General features: G+C 42.7%; 1 protein-coding gene across 1 annotated transcript in view; it reads right to left on the reverse strand.

Moving 5' to 3' along the window:
* Positions 1-21,739, reverse strand: part of nbas (NBAS subunit of NRZ tethering complex) — a 357,427-nt gene that overhangs the window by 69,872 nt on the left and 265,816 nt on the right. The window contains exons 45-48 of the mRNA XM_070885013.1: positions 18,854-19,072; positions 16,404-16,606; positions 4,550-4,639; positions 4,250-4,445 (exon numbers count right to left, since the gene is read on the reverse strand). Of these exons, the coding sequence (XP_070741114.1) occupies positions 4,250-4,445; positions 4,550-4,639; positions 16,404-16,606; positions 18,854-19,072 (708 nt within the window). The remainder of the gene's footprint in view (positions 1-4,249; positions 4,446-4,549; positions 4,640-16,403; positions 16,607-18,853; positions 19,073-21,739) is intronic.

Here is a 21,739-nt window from a genome sequence, read left to right on the forward strand (position 1 = left end):
TTATTGAATGGCGGAGCAGGCTCGAGGGGCTAGATGGCCTACTCCTGTTGCTAATTCTTATGTTCTTATGTTCTCCTTGATGTCCTGGGTAGGATTCCCGCGACCATCGAGAATCTCACTGCGACCATAACGGAGGTAGGGTCACAGATTGTCAGTGCGAGCCGCGAAACCTGCGAGGCCATTACTGCCCACTCGAATGACACTGGAGTCCCGGAGAATGTGGCCTTTCCGAGTTCCCCAGAGTGACACCCAGACCCACCCCTACACCACCTGTGACTGGCGATGCCGATGAAGAGGCTCACCAGTCAGAAGCCGGGCCTTCCATGTCATGAGCTCGTCCAGTGTCTCCCCAGGAGGCGTCTCCATCGTCTCTCCCCCAACACAGCAATGCTCGGACAACTTTGCTGCACGCCATCGTGGTGCCACTTTGGGTATGAGGAGCAGGCAAGGGAGAGGGTAAGGGTAAGGGGGGGGGGGGGGGGGGGTGCGGTTGGGGAGAAGATGGTTGTAAAAGACAGTGGGGTAGGGTTGTTGGTTATAATGATGTTGTTTGATCACACTGTTGGATGCAGGTAATTTGTTATTTTATTAAAGTTTCAACGTTTTCAAATTATGTTAACAAAGTTATAAAAGTTTACAATGTTTCATAAATTCTTTTGTTCACCTTAACCATTCCTGTGCAGTGTCGCATTTGCAAAATAAGGGGAATTGTCAACATGGTGGGACAGAGTGGCCAAGCAACGGTCAAACGTGCCGTTCACTCTTCGAGCAAAGTGTTCAATTATGAGCTGCTGACGTAAGGTTTTTTCAGCGGCAATATTTCCACAATGCCTCCCCTGTGGTTGTGGTGGGTGTGGTAGTGGCATGGCTTCCTCGCCAGGCTCCTCCTCCTCCTCCTCCTCCCCCCTCTCTCCTGTGGTGGTCCTGCATCTCCATTGGCAAATCCTGTCCCCTCATGATGGCTAAGTTGTGTAGCCTGCAGCACACCACAATGAACTCAGAGACCTGATGAGGGGAGTATTGCAGGCAGCCACCAGAAGCACTGCTTGAGCACTCCAATTGTGTGTTCGACGATGTTGCATGGCTCTCATTATAGCTATGCTCGGCTTCTGTCTGAGGGTTCCGGAGGGGCGTCATGAGCCAGGTGGTAAGGCTGTAACGCTTGTCCCCGAGCATCCAGCTCTGGCCTTGTGGTTGATGCTGGAACAGGCCTGAGACAGTGCTCTCACGCAAGATGAAAGCATCATGGATGCTCTCTGGATATTGGGCATTGACTGCCATGATGCACTGAGTAAGGTCGTAGACGATCTGTACGTTCATGGAGTGGAATCCCTTTCAGTTTCGGTAAACCTCGAGATTCCGTAAAGGTGCTCGCAGGGCGATGTGCGTACAGTCAAGGGCACCCTGGACCATGGGGAAGCCAGCAAATCGTCCAAAACCTACAGCCCTCTCACTTTGGGCCTCCTTGGTCATTGGGAAGTTTATGAAGTCCATCCTGCGTGCATACAGTGCAGTAGTCACCTGGCGAATGCTGCGAGATGGAGCATGTCTCCTGCTGATGCCTGAAAGGAGCCGGAGGCATCGAAGAAAAGTGCCGCAGAAACCATTACCTCGACAAGCAGTGCAGTCCTGTTGCTGCTGGTAGGCTGTAGGTCTGCCTGTATGAGCTGGCATATCTCTGTCAGCACTTCTTTTTGGAAGCGCAGCCTTCTAAAGCACTGTGCCTCAGAGAGCTGAAGCTATGAGCGATGCTCCCTGTAAAGTCATTGGGGGCAAGGTTTCTTCCCCATAAATCTACAATCTCTTCGATTACGTTGAAAATGATCATCAATCAGCCTTCTGACAGCTCGACGCCTTATAAATATACCAGCCGGAAATAATGGCTGAAATCGTATAGCCCCCATCTTTTAAAATGTCCTTGCATGTCCTTTAAAACTAACTATAAACTCACAAACGTCACACTGGAAAGTATGCAGTAACACAGCGTTCTTCTCCCAATGCTTTTAATCACTCAGAGCTCCAACTTTCTCCTCCGTTTCCAAGATGGCGCCGTTAGCGCCTGGTGTACCCGGAGTGCGACAGCTTTTTGCTGCCGGGTTCCCGGGCAGATAATAAATCGAGTGATATGCTCGAAAATTCCGCCCGGGGCGCTAGCGCAGCGATGCACGACGATTTATGTCATCCAAACGGTCAAAACAGCAGGAGGGTACTAAGTAATAGCGCCACTGCAAAACCATTGCCGAAAATTCTGCCTGGGCGCAAAAGCTTGTGCACCTCGTTTCACGCCAAAAAAAAAATCATTTTTGTGCCTTGCCCAGGCGCTAAAAGGGGCGCAAATTAGCCAAAAATCCAGCCTATAGATTCCACCTGAGTTCATGGATTGATCCATGGAACTAAAGCATCTCACCTCAAGATACAGTAGACATGTCTTTCCTGCAACTAGTACCGTTTTGGATGATATTTGTTATATGGTTTGTGCAGAAATTCACATTAGTAAAACATTGTGCACATTTCATCAATGTAAAGTTTGGAATGGGAATCTGGTTTCAGACTGTATATTCAGAAGGTTTGCTGATTTGTCACCTCAGATAGAAATGTAGTTTAATGGATGAATGCACATGTCCTATGTTGGAATAGGGAACAGACTTATAATTAAAGCACCAGGCAACAAATGTCTATTCGTTTTCAAAGCTGGATTTTGCAGATTTAAGAAAAATGAAGTTGCACATTTGGCATGCCAGTTCTCCATTCTGTGGCTCATCATTGACTTATGTGGGACCTATTTACAATTGGAGTAAAAAGACATCCTGAAGAAATATGCATGCTTATGAGCTCAAATAGTTACCGAACAGAAAATTACTTAAAATTTATCATCTTCAGTCGGTTTGATTTTGCAGTCTGAGTTCAAAGGACAAAAGCAAACTAGCTGCATTGTAACAGATTGTAGATTGAGAATCTCAGGTCTGGAGACCACCAAAATAAATAAATCCAATGCACATATGCAAAAAGTTGGAAGTTAATCATAAAAGTTTGATTAAAAATACTTTATTTGAGCCTAATTTTGATTAAAAGTTATATGGCACAGCTCAAGCAGTCTGTTGACACTGATTTAATACAATCCAGATCGCACTGCTGGGAAATGCAATCTCGGGTGTCCCAGACACATTATTACAAGATTAATTTTTCAGCTACAGAGCAACATATGGTTTAGAACAGTTGGTAGAGGTTTGTGTTTGGGAGTGAACAATTTTAATTTGCCAGTTTTGAAGCAGGGTTGAGTTCACTTTTAGTTTCAGGTTACAAAAATTCCTTCTCAAAATATCAATTTTTTTTTTCCATATATCTTATAACTTTCATATAGTAAACATAGAAACATAGAAAATAGATGCAGGTATAGGCCATTCAGCCCTTCGAGCCTGCATCACCATTCAATAAGATCATGGCTGATCATCACCTCAGTACCCCTTTCCTGCTTTCTCTCCATACGCCTTGATCCCTTTAGCCGTAAGGGCCATATCTAACTCCCTCTTGAATATATCCAACGAACTGGCATCAACAACTCTATGCAGTAGAGAATTCCACAGGTTAACAACTTCTGAGTGAAGAAGTTTCTCCTCATCTCGGTCCTAAATGGCTTACCCCTTAGACGGTGTCCCCTGGTTCTGGACTTCCCCAACATCGGGAACATTCTTCCTGCATCTAACCTGTCCAGTCCTGTCAGAATTTTATGTTTCGAGGAGCTCCCCTCTCACCCTTCTAAACTCCAGTGAATACAGGCCCAGTCGAACCAGTCTCTCCTCATATGTCAATCCTGCCATCCCGGGAATCAGTCTGGTGAACCTTCGCTGCACTCCCTCAATAGCAAGAACGTCCTTCCTCAGATTAGGAGACCAAAACTGAACACAACATTCCAGGTAAGGCCTCACCAAAGCCCTGTACAACTGCAGTAAGACCTCCCTGCTCCTATACTCAAATCCCCTAGCTAAGAAGGCCTAGTAAGATTTATAAGGGGGAGAAAATAGTTCTATGAAACTATGAAGTTAAAAAAATCATCCATTTTAACTGACTGTTGCTTCATTTTGCTTATGTAACAAGATAATATAGAAGCACTATCACTATTAACTCAAAAAAAACTTATGTGCTGTGTTGAGGAAACAGTAGGTTAAAATATATTATATCCTTAAAATAATTTAATTAATACAATTTCAAATCAGAAAACAAATTCACACAATGTATAGATAAAAGCTACCTGTCTCTCTGGCCAGCATATATTCAGAACAGCCTGAGTTCTGAACAGCACAAGTAACTTGCTGTCCTCATCACTTAGGTTAAATGCCTGCTCAAGAATTTGCAGAACATAAATACGAGGTTTTACAGGCAAATCTGCATCACCACAAAAAGGTCTCAGCCACGTCAAGAGGTCATCCGAAGATACGAGTCTTCCCCTAAGTTACAAAGAAGAGTTTATTTTTTCCCCAAAATGTGATTAAAATTTAAAGCATTTTGCCTGTGGATGTCTTAGCATCTTTACTGTAAAACATGTACTTACCCATCCACAACATTGGAATGCACTGATTTGACAATACCTTCAAGACCTTGAAGAGGATCCATTTCTGTTAGAACATTTGCACTGGTACCACTGTCAAAAACAACAAAAAAGGAGGTAAGTGAACAGAACTATCTATTCCATTTATCCATTTATTAATGGGAATTTGGATTGTAAGGGTATGGTAATGTAGTGAATATGTTACAGGATGAGTAATCCAGAGGCCTGTGCTAATAAACCAGAGAATGTGAATTTAAATCACATTTGAGATTTTGAATTAAGTTAAAAAGAAATCTGGAAATAAAAAATTGGTATAATTAAAAATAGTGACTATGAACTGGTGGATTTAGGGAAGGAAACCTGCCATCATTCTGCCCTCTATGTGACTCCAGTCCCACACCTATGTGGTGGACTCTTTACTTCCCTCTGAAGTGGCCTAGTAAGCCACTCAGTTGTACAGGGCAGGGATGGATAATAAATGCCGGCCTTGGCAGTGATGTGTAGATCCCGAGAATGGACATAAAAATTATCCATTAAGATTTGATCCATACCAACGACTTTTTTTTATCCCCAAGTCAGGGGTACTTTCTAACTAAACTTTGTACGGCTGTCATAGTTAACATATGCAAGTGTCACCCTCTCAAATCCATCAGTAAGTCATTCTTCTTTTCATGCGCACTAGTTTTCCAAAAACATTGCTCAGTCCAAACCCAGGCATCAATAGCAAAGTTTTGGGCAAATGTTATTTGCTTCAATGCCTGTCAGACCTGCCTTAAATAATGTATGTAATGCACAGAGGGTCTACATACCATTGTTTTGCTCTCAGGATCTAAACCTGAATAAATGCAACAATAGACCTTCCTCTGTTGGTTGGATGGTTCTAAATAAAATGAGCTTGTTCAATCTCATGCCAGTTCCAAATGGATGCAAACAGAACATATAAAGAACTGATTAAAAATGGTGTGTTCAGAGTACAGCCTTGCATTCCAGAGGTATGCATCGCTGAATTGGGCGAGTTGGCACAAATGCCCAATTTGCAGAGTTTCAACTTCAACAAGCTCAATTTCCTTGAATACCATATGCCCTTTCCAACCTGTACGGAGGATCGGGGAGCACAGAAATTATAGCATCATTTTTGGCAGCATTGGTAAATCAGCCTTTGTGCTTGTCAATAGAAGCAAAATACAGTCTGCTGGGTTACCAACTGCACTTTGTTTATTTTGATATGCAGGGGTTTTTGCATAACAGCAGAAGCATGAAATGAGATTAAAACTTAAGCTTTAATTTGTACAGGTTTTTTATTTAACAATTCAAATAACAGACTTAAAATTCCATAATTTTTCCTCATTTTCCAGTTTCCTGAATGTGAGCTGACAAATCTTCTTATATTCAAATGGCACTTTAGACTAGGGTTGAACATTACTGCACTGTAAGGTGGCCCAAGGTAATATACTACCAACTTAGAAACTGTACAATAAAGTACCAAGTCAGATATCCAAAAACAGATATTTGTACTATTTGGCTATGTCTCTTCAGACCAGGATGGTCATTTTCAGCTGGTATAAATAATTAATATAATGAAGGAATTTGGTGAAAGTAGGTAGGGAATGACTTCCCTGTAGCAGAGGAACCCAGAACAAGGGAACATCATTCGAGAATTTGTGTTAAGCCAATTAAAAGCAAATCTAGCATAAGAACATAAGAATTAGGAACAGGAGGTGCCCTCCTCATGGCGCCATTCCCTCTTATCGTGACTAGGTCAGATTTCGTGAACCCTTCCCTTTTGTGGGTGCTCTTCTGTCCCTCTGCCATTTCTGTAAGCTAGGGTCAGTTGCCTAAGCACTCCCTGTTCGGTGGCTTGAGGATCTCTTGGGTCGAACCAGGCCTCAGCCTTGGTTCTTATTCTGGGTAAACTGTTAGCTACTAGGAGCCAGTGTGCTAATTCGTCCGGGCTTAAGTTATCTCTGTCCATGTCCCTACTACAGGCCATCTAGCCCCTCGAGCCTGCTCTGCCATTCAATAAGATCATGGCTGATCTGGCCGTGGACTCAGCTCCACTTACCCGCCCGCTCCCCGTAACCCTTAATTCCCTTATTGGTTAAAAATCTATCTGTCTGTGACTTGAATACATTCAATGAGCTAGCCTCAACTGCTTCCTTGGGCAGAGAATTCCACAGATTCACAACCCTCTGGGAGAAGAAATTCTTTCTCAACTCGGTTTTAAATTGGCTCCCCCGTATTTTGAGGCTGTGCCCCCTAGTTCTAGTCTCCCCGACCAGTGGAAACAACCTCTCTGCCTCTATCTTGTCTATCCCTTTCATTATTTTAAATGTTTCTATAAGATCACCCGTCATCCTTCTGAATTCCAACGAGTAAAGACCCAGTCTACTCAATCTATCATCATAAGGTAACCCCCTCATCTCCGGAATCAGCCTCATGAATCGTCTCTGTACCCCCTCCAAAGCCAGTATATCCTTCCTTAAGTAAGGTGACCAAAACTGCACGCAGTACTTCAGGTGCGGCCTCACCAATACCCTGTACAGTTGCAGCAGGACCTTCCGGCTTTTGTACTCCATCCCTCTCGCAATGAAGGCCAACATTCCATTCGCCTTCCTGATTACCTGCTGCACCTACAAACTAACTTTTTGGGATTCATGCACAAGGACCCCCAGATCCCTCTGCACCTCAGCATGTTGTAATTTCTCCCCATTCAAATAATATTCCCTTTTACTGTTTTTTTTCCCCCAAGGTGGATGACCTCACACTGTTTGACATTGTATTCCATCTGCCAAACCTTAGCCCATTCGCTTAACCTATCTAAATCTCTTTGCAGCCTCTCTGTGTCCTCTACACAACCTGCTTTCCCACTAATCTTTGTGTCATCTGCAAATTTTGTTACACTACACTCTGTCCCCTCTTCCAGGTCATCTATGTATATTATAAACAGTTGTGGTCCCAGCACCGATCCCTGTGGCACACCACTAACCACCGATTTCCAACCCAAAAGGGACCCATTTATCACGACTCTTTGCTTTCTGTTCGCCAGCCAATTCTCTATCCATGCTAATACATTTCCTCTGACTCTGCGTACCTTTATCTTCTGCAATAACCTTTTGTGTGGCACCTTATCGAATGCCTTTTGGAAATCTAAATACACCACATCCATCGGTACACCTCTATCCACCATGCACGTTATATCCTCAAAGAATTCCTGTAAATTAGTTAAACATGATTTCCCCTTCATGAATCCATGCTGCATCTGCTTGATTGCACTATTCCTATCTAGATGTCCCGCTATTTCTTCCTTAATGATAGCTTCAAGCATTTTCCCCACTACAGATGTTAAACTAACCGGCTTATAGTTACCTGCCTTTTGTCTGCCCCCTTTTTTAAACAGAGGCGTTACATTAGCTGCTTTCCAATCCGCTGGTACCTCCCCAGAGTCCAGAGAATTTTGGTAGATTATAACGAATGCATCTGCTATAACTTCCGCCATCTCTTTTAATACCCTGGGATGCATTTCATCAGGACCAGGGCACTTGTCTACCTTGAGTCCCATTGGCCTGTCCAGCACTACCCCCCTAGTGATAGTGATTGTCTCAAGGTCCTCCCTTGCCACATTCCTGTGACCAGCAATTTTTGGCATTCTGAAAAGGGAGGGTGAACAGGCAGTTGTCGTGGTGCATATAGGTACCAATGATATAGGTTAAAAAACGGGATGAGGTCCTACGAGACGAATTTAGGGAACTAGGAGTTAAATTAAAAAGTAGGACCTCAAAAGTAGTAATCTCAGGATTGCTACAAGTGCCACGTGATAGTCAGAGTAGAAATCGCAGGATAGCTCAGATGAATACGTGGCTTGAGCAGTGGTGCAGTAGGGAGGGATTCAAATTCCTGGGAGATTGGAACTGGTTCTGGGGGAGATGGGACCAGTACAAACCGGACGGTCTGCACCTGGGCAGGACCGGAACCAATGTCCTAGGGGGAGTGTTTGCTAGTGCTGTTTGGGAGGAGTTAAACTAATATGGCAGTTGGGACGGGAACCTATACAGGGAGACAGAGGGGAATAAAATAGAGACAGAGACAAAAGATAGAAAGATAAAAGTGGAGGGCAGAGAAACCCAAGGCAAAAAACAAAAAGGGCCACTTTACAGCAGAATTCTAAAGGGTCAAAGTGTGTTAAAAAGACAAGCCTAAAGGCTATGTGCCTCAATGCGAGGAGTATTTGGAATAAGGTGGACGAACTAACTGCGCAGATAGCAGTTAACGGGTACGATGTGACTAGTATCACGGGGACATGGCTCCAGGGTGACCAAGGTTGGGAACTCAACATCCAGGGGTATTCAACATTTAGGAAGGATAGACAGAAAAGAAAAGGAGGTGGGGTGGCGTTGCTGGTTAAAGAGGAAATTAATGCAACTGTAAGGAAGGACATTAGCTTGGATAATGTGAAATCGGTATGGCTGGAGCTACGGAATACCAAAGGGCAAAAAACGCTAGTGGGAGTTGTGTACAGGCCACCAAATAGTAGTAGTGAGGTTGGGGAGAGCATCAAAGAAGAAATAAGGGATGTGTGCAATAAAGGTACAGCAGTAATCATGGGGCGACTTTAATCTACATATTCATTGGGCTAACCTAACTGGTAGCAATGCGATGGAAGAGGATTTCCTGGAGTGTACTGGGGATGGTTTTCTAGACCAGTATGTCGAGGAACCAACCAGAGAGCTGGCCATCCTAGACTGGGTGATGTGTAATGAGAAGGGACTAATTAGCAATCTTCTTGTGCGAGGTCCCTTGGGGAAGAGTGACCATAATATGGTAGAATTCTTTATTAAGATGGAGAGTGACAAAGTTAATTCAGAAACTAGGGTCCTGAACTTAAGGAAAGATATGAGGCGTGAATTGGCTAGATTAGACTGGCAAATGATACTTATAGGGTTGATGGTGGATAGGCAATGGCAAACCTTTAAAGATCACACGGATGAACTTCAGCAATTGTACATCCCTGTCTGGGGTAAAAATAAAACGTGGAAGGTGGCTCAACCGTGGCTAACAAGGGAAATTAAGGATAGTATTAAATCCAAGGAAGAGGCATACAAATTAGCCAGAAAAAGTAGCAAGCCGGTGGACTGGGAGAAATTTAGAATACAGCAGAGGAGGACAAAGGGTTTAATTAAGAAGGGGAAAATAGAGTACGCGAGGAAGCTTGCCAGAAACATAAAACATGACTGCAAAAGCTTCTATACATATATGAAGAGAAAAAGATTCGTGAAGACAAATGTTGGTCCCTTGCAGTCGGATTCGGGTGAATTTATAATGGGGAACAAAGAAATGGCAGACCAATTGAACATGTATTTTGGTTCTGTCTTCACAAAGGAAGACACAATTAACCTTCCTGATGCACTAGGGGTCCGAAGGTCTAGTGAGAAGGAGGAACTGAAGGATATCCTTATTCGGTGGGAAATTGACGGGATTGAAGGCCGATAAATCCCCAGGGCCTGATAGTCTCCATCCCAGAGTACTTAAGGAAGTGGCCCTTGAAATAGTGGATGCATTGGTGATAATTTTCCAACAGTCTATCGACTCTGGATCAGTTCCTATGGACTGGAGGGTTGCTAATGTAACACCACTTTTTAAAAAAAGGAGGGAAGAGAGAAAACGGGTAATTACAGACCAGTTAGCCTGACATCAGTACTGGGGAAAATGTTGGAATCAATCATTAAGGAGGAAATAGCAGCACATTTGGAAAGTAGTGATAGGATCGGTCCAAGTCAGCATGGATTTATGAAGCGGAAATCATGCTTGACAAATCTCCTGGAATTTTTTGAGTAGAGTTGACAGGGGAGAACCAAGTGGATGTGGTGTATTTGGACTTTCAAAAGGCTTTTGACAAGGTCCCACACAAGAGATTGGTGTACAAAATCAAAGCACATGGTATTGGGGGTAACGTACTGACGTGGATAGAGAACTGGTTGGCAGACAGGAAGCAGAGAGTCGGGACTAACGGGTCCTTTTCAGAATGGCAGGCAGTGTCTAGAGGAGTGCCGCAGGGCTCAGTGCTGGGACCCCAGCTCTTTACAATATATATTAATGATTTGGATGATGGAATTGAGTGTAATATCTCCAAGTTTGCAGATGACACTAAACTGGGTGGCGGTGTGAGCTGTAAGGAGTACACTAAGAGGCTGCAGGGTGATTTGGACAGGTTAGGCGAGTGGGCAAATACATGGCAGCTGCAGTAAAGTGTGGAGAAATGTGAGGTTATCCACTTTTGGGGCAAAAACACAAAGGCAGAATATTATCTGAATGGCGGCAGATTAGGAAAAGGGGAGGTGCAGCGAGACCTAGGTGTCATGATTCATCAGTCATTGAAGGTTGGCTTGCAGGTGGTGAAGAAGGCAAATGGTATGTTGGCCTTCATAGCAAGGGGATTTGAGTATAGGAGCAGGGAAGTCTTACTGCAGTTGTACAGGGCCTTGGTGAGGCCCCACCTGGAATATTGTGTTGAGTTTTGGTCTCCTAATCTGAAGAAGGACGTTCTTGCTATTGAGGGAGTGCAGCGGAGATTCCCCAAACTGATTCCTGGGATGGCAGGACTGACATATGAGGAAAGACAGGATCGGCTGGGCCTGTATTCACTTTAGGAGTTTAGAAGGATGAGAGGGGATCTCATAGAAACATATAAAATTCTGACGGGACCGGACAGGTTAGATGCGGGAAGAATGTTCCCGATGTTGGGGAAGTCCAGAACCAGGGGACATAGTCTTAGAATAAGGGTTAAGCCATTTAGGTCTGAGATGAGGAGGAACTTATTCACTCAGAGAGTTGTTAAGCGATGGAATTCCCGACCGCAGAGAGTTGCTGATGCCGGTTCATTGGATATATTCAAGACGGAGTTAGATATGGCCCTTACGGCTAAAGGGACCAAGGGGTATGGAGAAAAAGCAGGAACGGGGTACTGAAGGAATGATCAGCCATGATCTTATTGAATGGTGGTACAGGCTCGAAGGGCCGGATGGCCTACTCCTGCACCTATTTTCTGTGTTTCTATGAACAAAAGGCCAGGATTAAAAAAAATAGATCTTCCATGGCTAACAAAATTGTTGGAACAGGCTTGATGCTCTACTCCTGTTCCCTCAATGGTGAACGTGCTGTGAATGTAGTGGCAAACTGTGGGTTCTATCGCACATGCAATGAACTGTGTCTTCCCTCCTTGTGTAGCGGTGCAGAAAACAGGCCTACTCCTAATTGCTATCAAACAGCTTTTTTGCTGGAGAATGTGCTGTCCAATAGCCTGCTGCTAATGGACGCTTGGGTGAGATAGCAAAGGGTGCAAAAATATGCTTGTGAAACCCTTCATGAAAGGGGGGAAACTTTCTTCAAAGGGTGAGAAAGACCATACCTTTTGGAGACCCAGCAGTGTCAGTGGCCCATATCTGGTCCATTTTTAAAGGTGTGGGGAGTTGGAACTTACCCAGGAGAGCAATTTAAGCTTTAAAATCCTAACTAATCTAGGATAACAAGGTAAGAAAAGACCCAAAAAGATTAAAGTAATGAAGTATGAGGTAGCACACCTTGGGCATAAAATTTGCAGGTGGGAGAATAATTTAAATGGTAAAGGAACGGGTAGATGAACAAAAGGGTTTAGGGCTTCAAGTACATCAATTGTTAAATGTTAGTTTGAAAGTGTAAAAATAAATCAAAAAGGCTAATAAGATGCAGGGCTTCAGAATATAAAAGCAAAGGAGTGCTATCCCCATATACAATCCACAACTGCAGCTAGCCTGTGCAAATACACAGGAGAAACTTTCAGTAGGTTGCACTCAGTCTCAATAGTCAGTAGGGTACAGAAGGAAGCCTTCCTCAAAAAATAAGTTCAGACTCGCTTTTGACGACATTGAATGTTACACTATTTCAAGCACCTTTTTTTACAAAGGAATTACAATGACAAATCTTTACCTCCCACAAAGGCAGACCACTCAGTGCCTCCTCCTTGATGTCCTACATCATGATGTCAATAAAAAAGCATCCCAGTACAGCACCATTCAATACAAGACTGTAACATAGTACTGCCTGAGCTCTGATCCTAAGCCACTCAAACCCACAAAACCATGCTACTAACTGGGCATGAAAATGTATCCAATTAATAGCGTGCATCCCTCAGGTCAGGTAGCCCAAGATTGGTTCCCAGACTGATCTGAAGACGGAGAATCCAATTGTACTAGCCTATTTGACACACATAACTTGCTGTTTTGAGCCACGTTTGTGTTTTTGGCATAATACACACCTCGGGCATACAGCTCACAACTGAGAATCTCACACTTAGGATTACATGGCAATAATTACTGAACTTCAAAGTAATTAACAGTATGTAAAGTACTTTGGGACATTCTATGAGATATCATAAAGCACTATATAAATGCCCATTCTTTTCAATTTGTCCAATGTTGATAGTTTTGCCTTAGTCCTTTGCCTGAAGGTGGCAGTATGAAGCCTCCAAGTAACAATAAGAGTACTAAAACATCAAATAATAAAACATTAAAGTAACATGAAGCCATGCCAAGTCACAAAGAGAAAAAAGGGAGATGGAGAGACAACTTTTTTGTGGAGGTTGGACTTCTTTCACAAAAGGAGTAAGACCATACCTAATGGGCCTGAAATCGCACTCCCCATGATCTCTTGGGGTCCCCGCAAGTTCCGGGTTGAGGTATGCAAAGCACATGCGCCTAAATCCGGCACTTGCGAACTGTCAAAAATTCTCTTGATAGATTGCACACAACCAAAACTAAAGAGCCTCCGCGGGCGGAGAGTTGGGCTATTTGCTCAACTCCTGCCCAGCCAATGTCCTTCAAATTCTTATGACTGATAAAAACAGGCGTAAGGCCTGCTTTTATCAGCACAATACTTTTAAAGTGCAAAAAAAATTTAAAAAATAATTTAAACATTTAAAATCCTCAGGTAAGTTTATTTTTAGTCCCGTTAAAATATGTAAATTTATTTTCTAAAAATTAACATTTTCTTTTAAATAATTAATGAAATTCCATTTTTATTAATTTGAACTATGTGATTTTATTTTTTAGTTATTTTCAGTGTTTGTGTTTTTGGGAGTATTCCCATTCATACTTATGGTGGTTCCGTATTTACAGAATTACCATAACTATGAATGGGGATTCCCCCTGCTCTGATAGATTGGGCTGGCCCACGTGATCCCATTGATGCGTAGGAAACCCATACGCTCCTGCGATGTGTGTGCCCCTATGAAGGACTTCACATAGAGGATCAGAACCGCAAGTCTCTGAACCTACGGGACCACCATTACTTTCTTAGAAATTTTTGCGGTTGGATGCATCCGCCTGAGGGAAGCCTCCAATGTAATTTCTGGGACAAAGCAACTAATCTAACTTTTGTTAAACTACCAGGACTACATTTTGAATGTGGATGTGTAAGGGAACCATGGCTGCATATTCCCATCCACCAAATGTGTGAAGAATCTCAATTTTAAAGGTTTCATATAGTGTAAAATTCTGCAACACTATACCTTCATGCATGTTTTTTTGATTATATGCAGGATTTAAAAAAAAATCATTCATGGGATGTGGGCGTCACTGACAAGGCCAGCATTTATTTCCCATCCCTAATTGCCCTTGAGAAGGTGGTGGTGAGCTTCTTTTTTGAACCACTGCAGTCCGTGAGGTGAAGGTACTCAGACAGTGCAGTTAGGTGGGGGGGTTCCAGGATGTTGACCCAACAACGATGAAGGAACAACGATATATTTCTAAGTCAGGATGGTGTGTGACTTGGAGGGGATCTTGGAGGTGGTGGTGTTCCCAGGGGCCTGCTGCCCTTGTCCTTCTAGGTGGTAGAGGTTGTGGGTTTGGGAGGTGCTGACGAAGAAGCCTAGGTGAGTTGCTACAGTGCATCTTGTAGATGCTACACACTGTAGACAAGGTGCACCGGTGGTGGAGGGAGTGAAAGTTTAAGGTGGTGATGAGTGCCAATCAAGCAGGCTGCATTTTTCTGGATGGTGTCGAGTGTTGTTAGAGCTGCCCTTATCCAGGCAAGTGGAGAGTACCCAATCACACACCTGACTTGTGCCTTGCAGATGGTGGAAAGGCTTTGGGGAGTCGGGAGGTGAGTCACTTGAGCAGAATACCCAGCCTCTGATCTGCTCTTGTTGCCACAGTATTTATGTGGGTGGTCCAGTTAAGTTTGTGGTCAATGGTGACCCCCAGGATGTTGATGTTACGTGATTCGATGATGCTAATGCCACTGAATGTCAAGGGGAGGTGGAGATGGTTATTGCCCAGTACTTGTGAAGCGCGAATGTTACTTGCTTCTTATCAGTCCATGTCTGAATGTTGTCCAGGTCTTGCGGCATGCGGGCACGAATGGAACAGAACACTGTAAAACCAACAGTGAACATTCCCATTTCTGACCTTATAATGGAGGGAGGGTCATTGATGAAGCAGCTAGGTATGACTCCAGCCAGTAGAGAGTTTTCCCGCTGATTCTCATTAATTTCAATTTTACTATGGCTCCTTGATGTCACACTAGGTCAAATGCTGCTTTGATGTCAAGAGCATTCACTCTCACCTCACCTCTGGAATTCAGCTCTTTTGTCCATGTTTGGACTAAGGCTGTAATGAGGTCTGGAGCAGAGTGGTCCTGGTAGAACCCAAACTGAGCATCAGTGAGCAGGTTATTGGTGCGTAAGTGCCGCTTGATAGCACTGCTGACAACACCTTCCATCACTTTGCAGATTGAGAGTAGACTGATCGGGTGGCAATTGGCCGGACTGGATTTGGTCCTGCTTTTTGTGGACAGAACATGTCTGGGCAATTTTCCACTTTGTTGGGTAGATGCCAGTGTTGTAGCTGTACTGGAACAGCTTGGTTAGAGGCGTGGCTAGTTCTGTGATTATATACAGTTAATGAAAACCACTCATCAGTTTTCCAGGCCCTTAACATTTGTTTAGCAGTAATAACGCTGTTAAACCCCAGTTACATCTAAACCCTTTGGGTCTAACTTTTAACAGAGAATGTAACAGTGTAATTACTGTAGATGAGCCAAAGTTTTCACCAGTTTCCCTGATTAGGCTGATTACAGATTGCTGGCTTTGTTTGGGGGGGGGGGGGGGGAGGAGGGGGTTGGTGCACAGCGCAGCCTGTTTCGGAGCTGTCAATGACAGACCGCAACTTCAGGATTTCCATATGCACATGATCCTGAAGTTGTGGTCAGTTTCAAAGGCGGAATGATGCTGAACGCCTTTGCTTCGCTGCTGACCGCAAATTCTGGGCCGGTAAGTTTATGTTATTAACTCTCCCTTTAGATTCAAAAGTAAAGTAAGTATGTAATCAGAAGTAGGTATTCAGAGATTTTAATCATTAAGCCAGTCTTTGCTTAAAGCTTTTTGTATTAATTTAAATGCAAATAGATTACGAAAGTAATAGCAAATTTTGATAGTAAAGCTGAGCACACACTGTTCTGGTTTAAACTTAGCACTGCCTCCAGTAGCTCCAGTCGTTGAGCATTACAGTGGAGTCTGAAAGTGGAAAAATGAAAATCCCCAGGAGAATTTAACAAAATAAAGGAGGCAGATCAACAACATTTAATGGCGCAATGCAGATTACAGCGAAGTAAAGCAAAATCAAGATTTAAAAAATAATGATGAAACTCCTGTATCCTGTGTTATTCTAATACAAATGATCTATTACTCAGTACAGCATTAACAAATAAAGACTACAAGAATTATTCTGGGCCAGTGAGTAAAGGCAGCAAAATGAACCATGTATAGAAATATTAATTGACTTGAGCTAATTAATTCAGAACACCAAAATGTATATGATTGCAAGCCTACCTTAGTACATTTATTACTCTCTGTATAGCATCTTGTACAACAACCTTAGGGGATATGTCTTGTGATTCTACAGCAACTAGCAGCATCTGCTGCATCATATCAAGAGATTGTCCATCTAGAACCATAGTAACCACCAGGTCGTGCAGTTTACTGCTCTCAGATCTCGAAAGGTCATACAAATGATAGTATTTTTGGAATAGGCTCTGAAAAAGACAAACATAATCTTTTTGGTTTAATGAATTAAAAAAAATAACAGCTCTGATTAAGGGTTAACATATCTTCGCAGAAGCTGATGGACCTGCTATATAGTTCCAACATTTTTTTTTCCAGTTTTCAGCAGTTTTTTTTCTCATTATATTCCCCTGAACAACAGAAACCTGCCACGGACAGTAAAGTCTTATTACACTAATGACGTCAGGATGTCCCAACGTGATTCACAGATAATTAAGTACTTTTGAAGTGTAGTCACAGTTGTAACGTAGAGAAATTCAGTCGCCAATATACGCACAACAAAATTCCACACAACAGCAATGAAATAAATTACCAGATAATCTCTTTTTGGTGGTTGGAGGTTAAATGTTGGCCAGGACACCAGAATTCATGTGCACTTCTTCAAAAAGTGGCATGGACTCATTTTCATCCATTGAGAGGGCAGTGGGGGCCTCAGTTAGGGTTGGTGGGATCTCGATTTGGGTAGGTGGGGCCTCGTCTTGTCCGAACAATGGCACCTGAGATAGTGCACTTCAGTACTGTCAGTCGGGATTATGTCTGTGGAGTGGTGCGTGAACCCATGACCTTCTGATTCAGAGACATGAGTGCTACCACTGAGCCAAATGATTGCTGTTTTTGAATGCATAAGCTAACATAGTGGTTTTAAAGTCAATCCAGCTGCACTCAAAAAAAAGGGCTAGGTCTTAGTATTGGAGGACGACTTCAATAAAATAAATACATTACAGGTACTTCTCATCCCTGAGATAATCAAAGTGGTCTGTTTGGATTAACTGGCAGGTATACTGGCCACGCAAATCTCTGGATTTTTCAATCAACACTATTAGGCGTGAATGAGTCTGCGTGCAAAAGCACTGTTTTCATTTCATTTCTATTTGATCAAATAACATGACGACAATTGCTGAGAGTAAGAAATGAACAATGCGACACCAAACCAATGATGGGAGGGTGGGAACAGACACATTAGTTTGCTTAATTTTTATTTCAGTGAAGCTCGTCAAAAGCATGAACTGGGCAACCTCATTAAAGCGAAAGATATCAACCTTAAATAATTGAGCCCAGGTTACAGTTATAAGGAAGAGGATAATGTTGATACAATCACAGATTCACTATGAATAGCAAGGATACTTTAAGAGTACAGGGCTGTAAACTACTTGTGGAGGAAATAAAATAAATTATAACTAATGGGAAATGATTTGTTGTGGAATTGAGGAAAATTGTAGAAGGGATGGTTTGGCTAAAGGCACTTTGGGGGAGAAATTCAGGAGCGCCTTGTTTGGGGCGGTAACTTTTAAAAGTTTGAAACACTAGCGCCAGGAGATAATGTTGTCAAACTTAAAAAAAAAAATTTGGAGTTTGCGCTCTAGAAAGGAAGTGGAGTGCTAAATCAAGTGCTCCACTTCCTTCCTGGAGCACAAGAGGCAGCAAGTGGGGCGGTAGGTGTACAGCACTGCACAATAGGACGTGCAGCGCTGCCGCGTTGAAAGGCTCCTTTCCTCCCTTAAAGGGAAGGGCCATCACTGCAGGCTTCGTAAAAGACTTACTATTCTTCTTGACGGCAGCTGTGATTCAGCCCGATGCACTGTGGAAGATTGCCGGGCTGATCGATCATCGGCAACAAACGGGAAAAAAAAATCAGAGGATTCACATTTTTTTGATTTACTTCGGCCACCTTGTCTTTAACTTTTGCCCCCTAAGCACCTGGCCTCTTGATGAACGTCTCCTGCAGCTGCCGATGTTTTCGTCCGGCGATGCTGCAGGGGGCGGAACCCAAGTTTGGGTCCAGGGCGTTACTGGGGCGATGATGTCATGATCTCTGGGTGAGGGAGATTGAGGTGCAACGCCATACCACTGCCACAAACCTCCCACCGAGTATGGCGGGAGTCGATCTTCTCGCCGTGCCCGGTCGGTAAGTTGTTAGCGCCCAATTATCGCCCCCCTGGAGGCGATACGGGAGGCACGAAGGAAGCCAATTTCTAGGCTTTTACATTTCTCAGGTTAGAGCTATATTGTCAGTGAAGTGACTGACTGTTATCATACCTGATACAACAGCAATCATGATGTGCACAAATATAAAAAGATTTGATTATCAAACACAACTAGCCTTCATTTTAAAATCAAAAGGTTATGATTAAAGATTCTGCTTTGTAGATGTCATATAATCACTTTTTACGGAAGGTGAACATTGTGTAGTTGGTTGTGAAGGACAAGATTAGCTTTACCTGGTTGCTGGCCTTTAGGGAGTGTACAAAGCTGTGGTTGAGTGTTTCTAGATGAGCTCGTGATTGCTGCAGATGAGTCAAAGCCTCTTCATAGCTGACTGGGGAATTCAATGCAGGTGGGATGCTGCATTCCAAAGCCTTTTTCTGCTGCTTCTCACTGATCTGTTTGATTGCTTTCATTGCTCTTTTAGTAATCTCCAACCTAGCTTCAACATTCAGCTGAAAAGAAACAGACAGGCTCGGCTGAGCATCAAAAACAGGAGGGAGGGGATTTTTTCGTACAAAGGAATGCTGACTACAAAAGAGTGGTGCACACAAGTTCTCTCTCTTGTCCCATACAGTGCTGAAAAGAGGTGTAATCAATCAAGAAGGAAGAAAATAAAAGAAATACAAGAGGCAAATTATTATAACACATTCAAAATTTGTGCCAAAGGGTTTTCCTTTGACTTTACCAACACAATAAAAACAGGAAAATGACATGGATGTTGGAATTAAAACATAAACACTGTTTGTTAATTTCAGTGCTTCAGTACATTACTGCAGACTGCAATATGCAACTTAACTGTACTTGCTTGCGACTTGTGTACTATCAATTTAGTGTAGAATTTATAGTGGTACAGGTATAGGTGTATATCCAAGAATAAATTTATTAGATACAGCTCTAATATATCAGAATATATTATTGGATATTACACTAATTTTATTATTGGATATTATACTAATACCACTATAAATGACATGAAATCGGCAACGCAGTCTCTAGACTCTCAAAAACTGAGACCCCACATCTGCATTGTGTTTGCTCTAATGTAACAACTGGAGCTGATTCAATGGCCCAGAAACTAATGATCACAACCGACCTAATTATTAGTACGAGTCCGAAACACCTCGCCTCCTCTCAGATGGCTAGTCTCTTGTTGGTAAGGAGGTTACAGGTTAAGCAGCTAGGTGAAGCACGTACTCAGATTGGGTACCCTGCCTCCCTCCAAAAATCAGCGTCATTGCGAATGGATAAGTAAGCAAAATAGTGTACGTGCAGTGCTGCTGCAAATTGATGTGGGGGTGGGAAGCCTGCTTGGTTTTACCAATGCAAGGAAGTATTTCTGAAATGCTGGAAGTAACTTGGCTCCACTGTGAATTGACTCCCATTATTCTGCATGGATACAGAACTTCCATATGACGATCTGATTTTAAAAAGTGCCTTCTCCAGATCAGATCAGCGTTCCTAATGCAGATAGTATTTATAATACATACTCAAATTCCTTGATAACTACTTTTCCCCTTGACCCCAAAGTTTGGTGTTGGATTTCACTTATTTTTTTATAGGCACACCATGCTACCTATCTTGATGTCCGAGACATCCAAGCCCAACACCATCTAGGTTATAAAAATGGCCCATGGAATGAAGTAGCAGAAAGTTAATGTCTTCAGGAGAGAAAATTGGAAAAAAAATCACACAAGAAAATGCTTTACATAAAATGCAAAGAATAATGATCCAGTTTCACATAAAAACGTGTGCATCACTGGCTGAATCTGTTAATTTAATGTTATGAGACAAGATTTTTAACATGAATTCTTATGCCTATCTCCCAATCATAAGAGGCTAAGCTGTTGGCTTTTGAAATACTTGAAAGAAAATACACAAATAACAGCAAGAGCCTCAGAGAGAAATGTCCATAATTGTTGTTAGCTGTTATCCTTTTGTGCAAAGTTTTAAAAGGAAAGGTGCCCCTTTTAAAACAATGTTGCTGTAATGTGAAACAATATTCACTCTACAGCTAATGCTGCAACCACAATATATCTTTCACTTTCTTCCACCTACTCCACATGCCATTAGCTAACCTCCTTCAGAATTTCTTGATCATTTTCTTACCATAGGTATTAATTTCTTTATATCTTCCTGGAGGAAACAGGCAGACAGTCATAATAGGTGCAGTAAGGCAGCTGATTTCAAGATTTTCATAACATCCCAATACATATTTTCCACAAGTTAGTCATTATGGTAACAATATCACTAGTTTATTAACTGACCATTTGCTACATTAGTCTGTACTCCTGTGTACTGTTAAAAGATTTAAATAACCAATAATTTAGCACACATCTCCTCACTGAGAAAACACATAAGCAAAGAGAAATGATCAGAAACCACTTTTTTAAGTTATGTATTTCACATAAATGTCAATTAATTGTCCCTTTTGTTAAGTGCTGACCTGTACAACAAAGCCATGAAATAAGCGTTTATTATTTTGCTTTTGGGCAATTTCTGTTCATTGCTTGCCCCAATGAGTGGCAATGACAATGCTGGGAAACTGACTGGAAGTGTTCCTATGCCAACAGCTTGACAAGCTGAAAGTACACCATTGAGGCAAATAACCTATTTGTATTACAGAACTGCATTTAATGGTAGCTTCCTTGCTAGTGAGTCTGCCCTGTTTATAATGTGGCACATATTTGCTAACAATAGCCGACAATGCAAGCTTCATTGCTTGCTGCTAACAACCTTCATTGTTAGTGCAGTGTCAAACCTTCTGCGATTTGAGGGAGTGTGGGTATTGGGGGGGGAGGGGGAAAGAGTATGTCCATCCCAACAATTCTAAAACTGTATTTCCGGCCATTACAGGGGGGCTGAGGGGTCAATCCTCCTCCAGCAAAACCCAAAATGGCAGACCTGACCTAAATAAGGGGAATAGGAGTTACTTACCTTCGTTATCATAATCATCGCCAAGTGACTAGAGCCACTTTGGGAAACACTCCTCCAAAGGGGAATTTTAGTGCCTCCATGGAATAACCTTCAGGTTGATTAGTTGATAGGTTTTGGCTATGATAATGCTTGGCAAAGCTGTGCACGTGTACATGCGCATGTTAGTTGGTTGGGGGTGGAGATAA

The sequence above is a fragment of the Pristiophorus japonicus genome, chromosome 7 (assembly GCF_044704955.1).
Source record: "Pristiophorus japonicus isolate sPriJap1 chromosome 7, sPriJap1.hap1, whole genome shotgun sequence".
In the NCBI taxonomy this organism is placed as follows: domain Eukaryota; kingdom Metazoa; phylum Chordata; class Chondrichthyes; family Pristiophoridae; genus Pristiophorus; species Pristiophorus japonicus.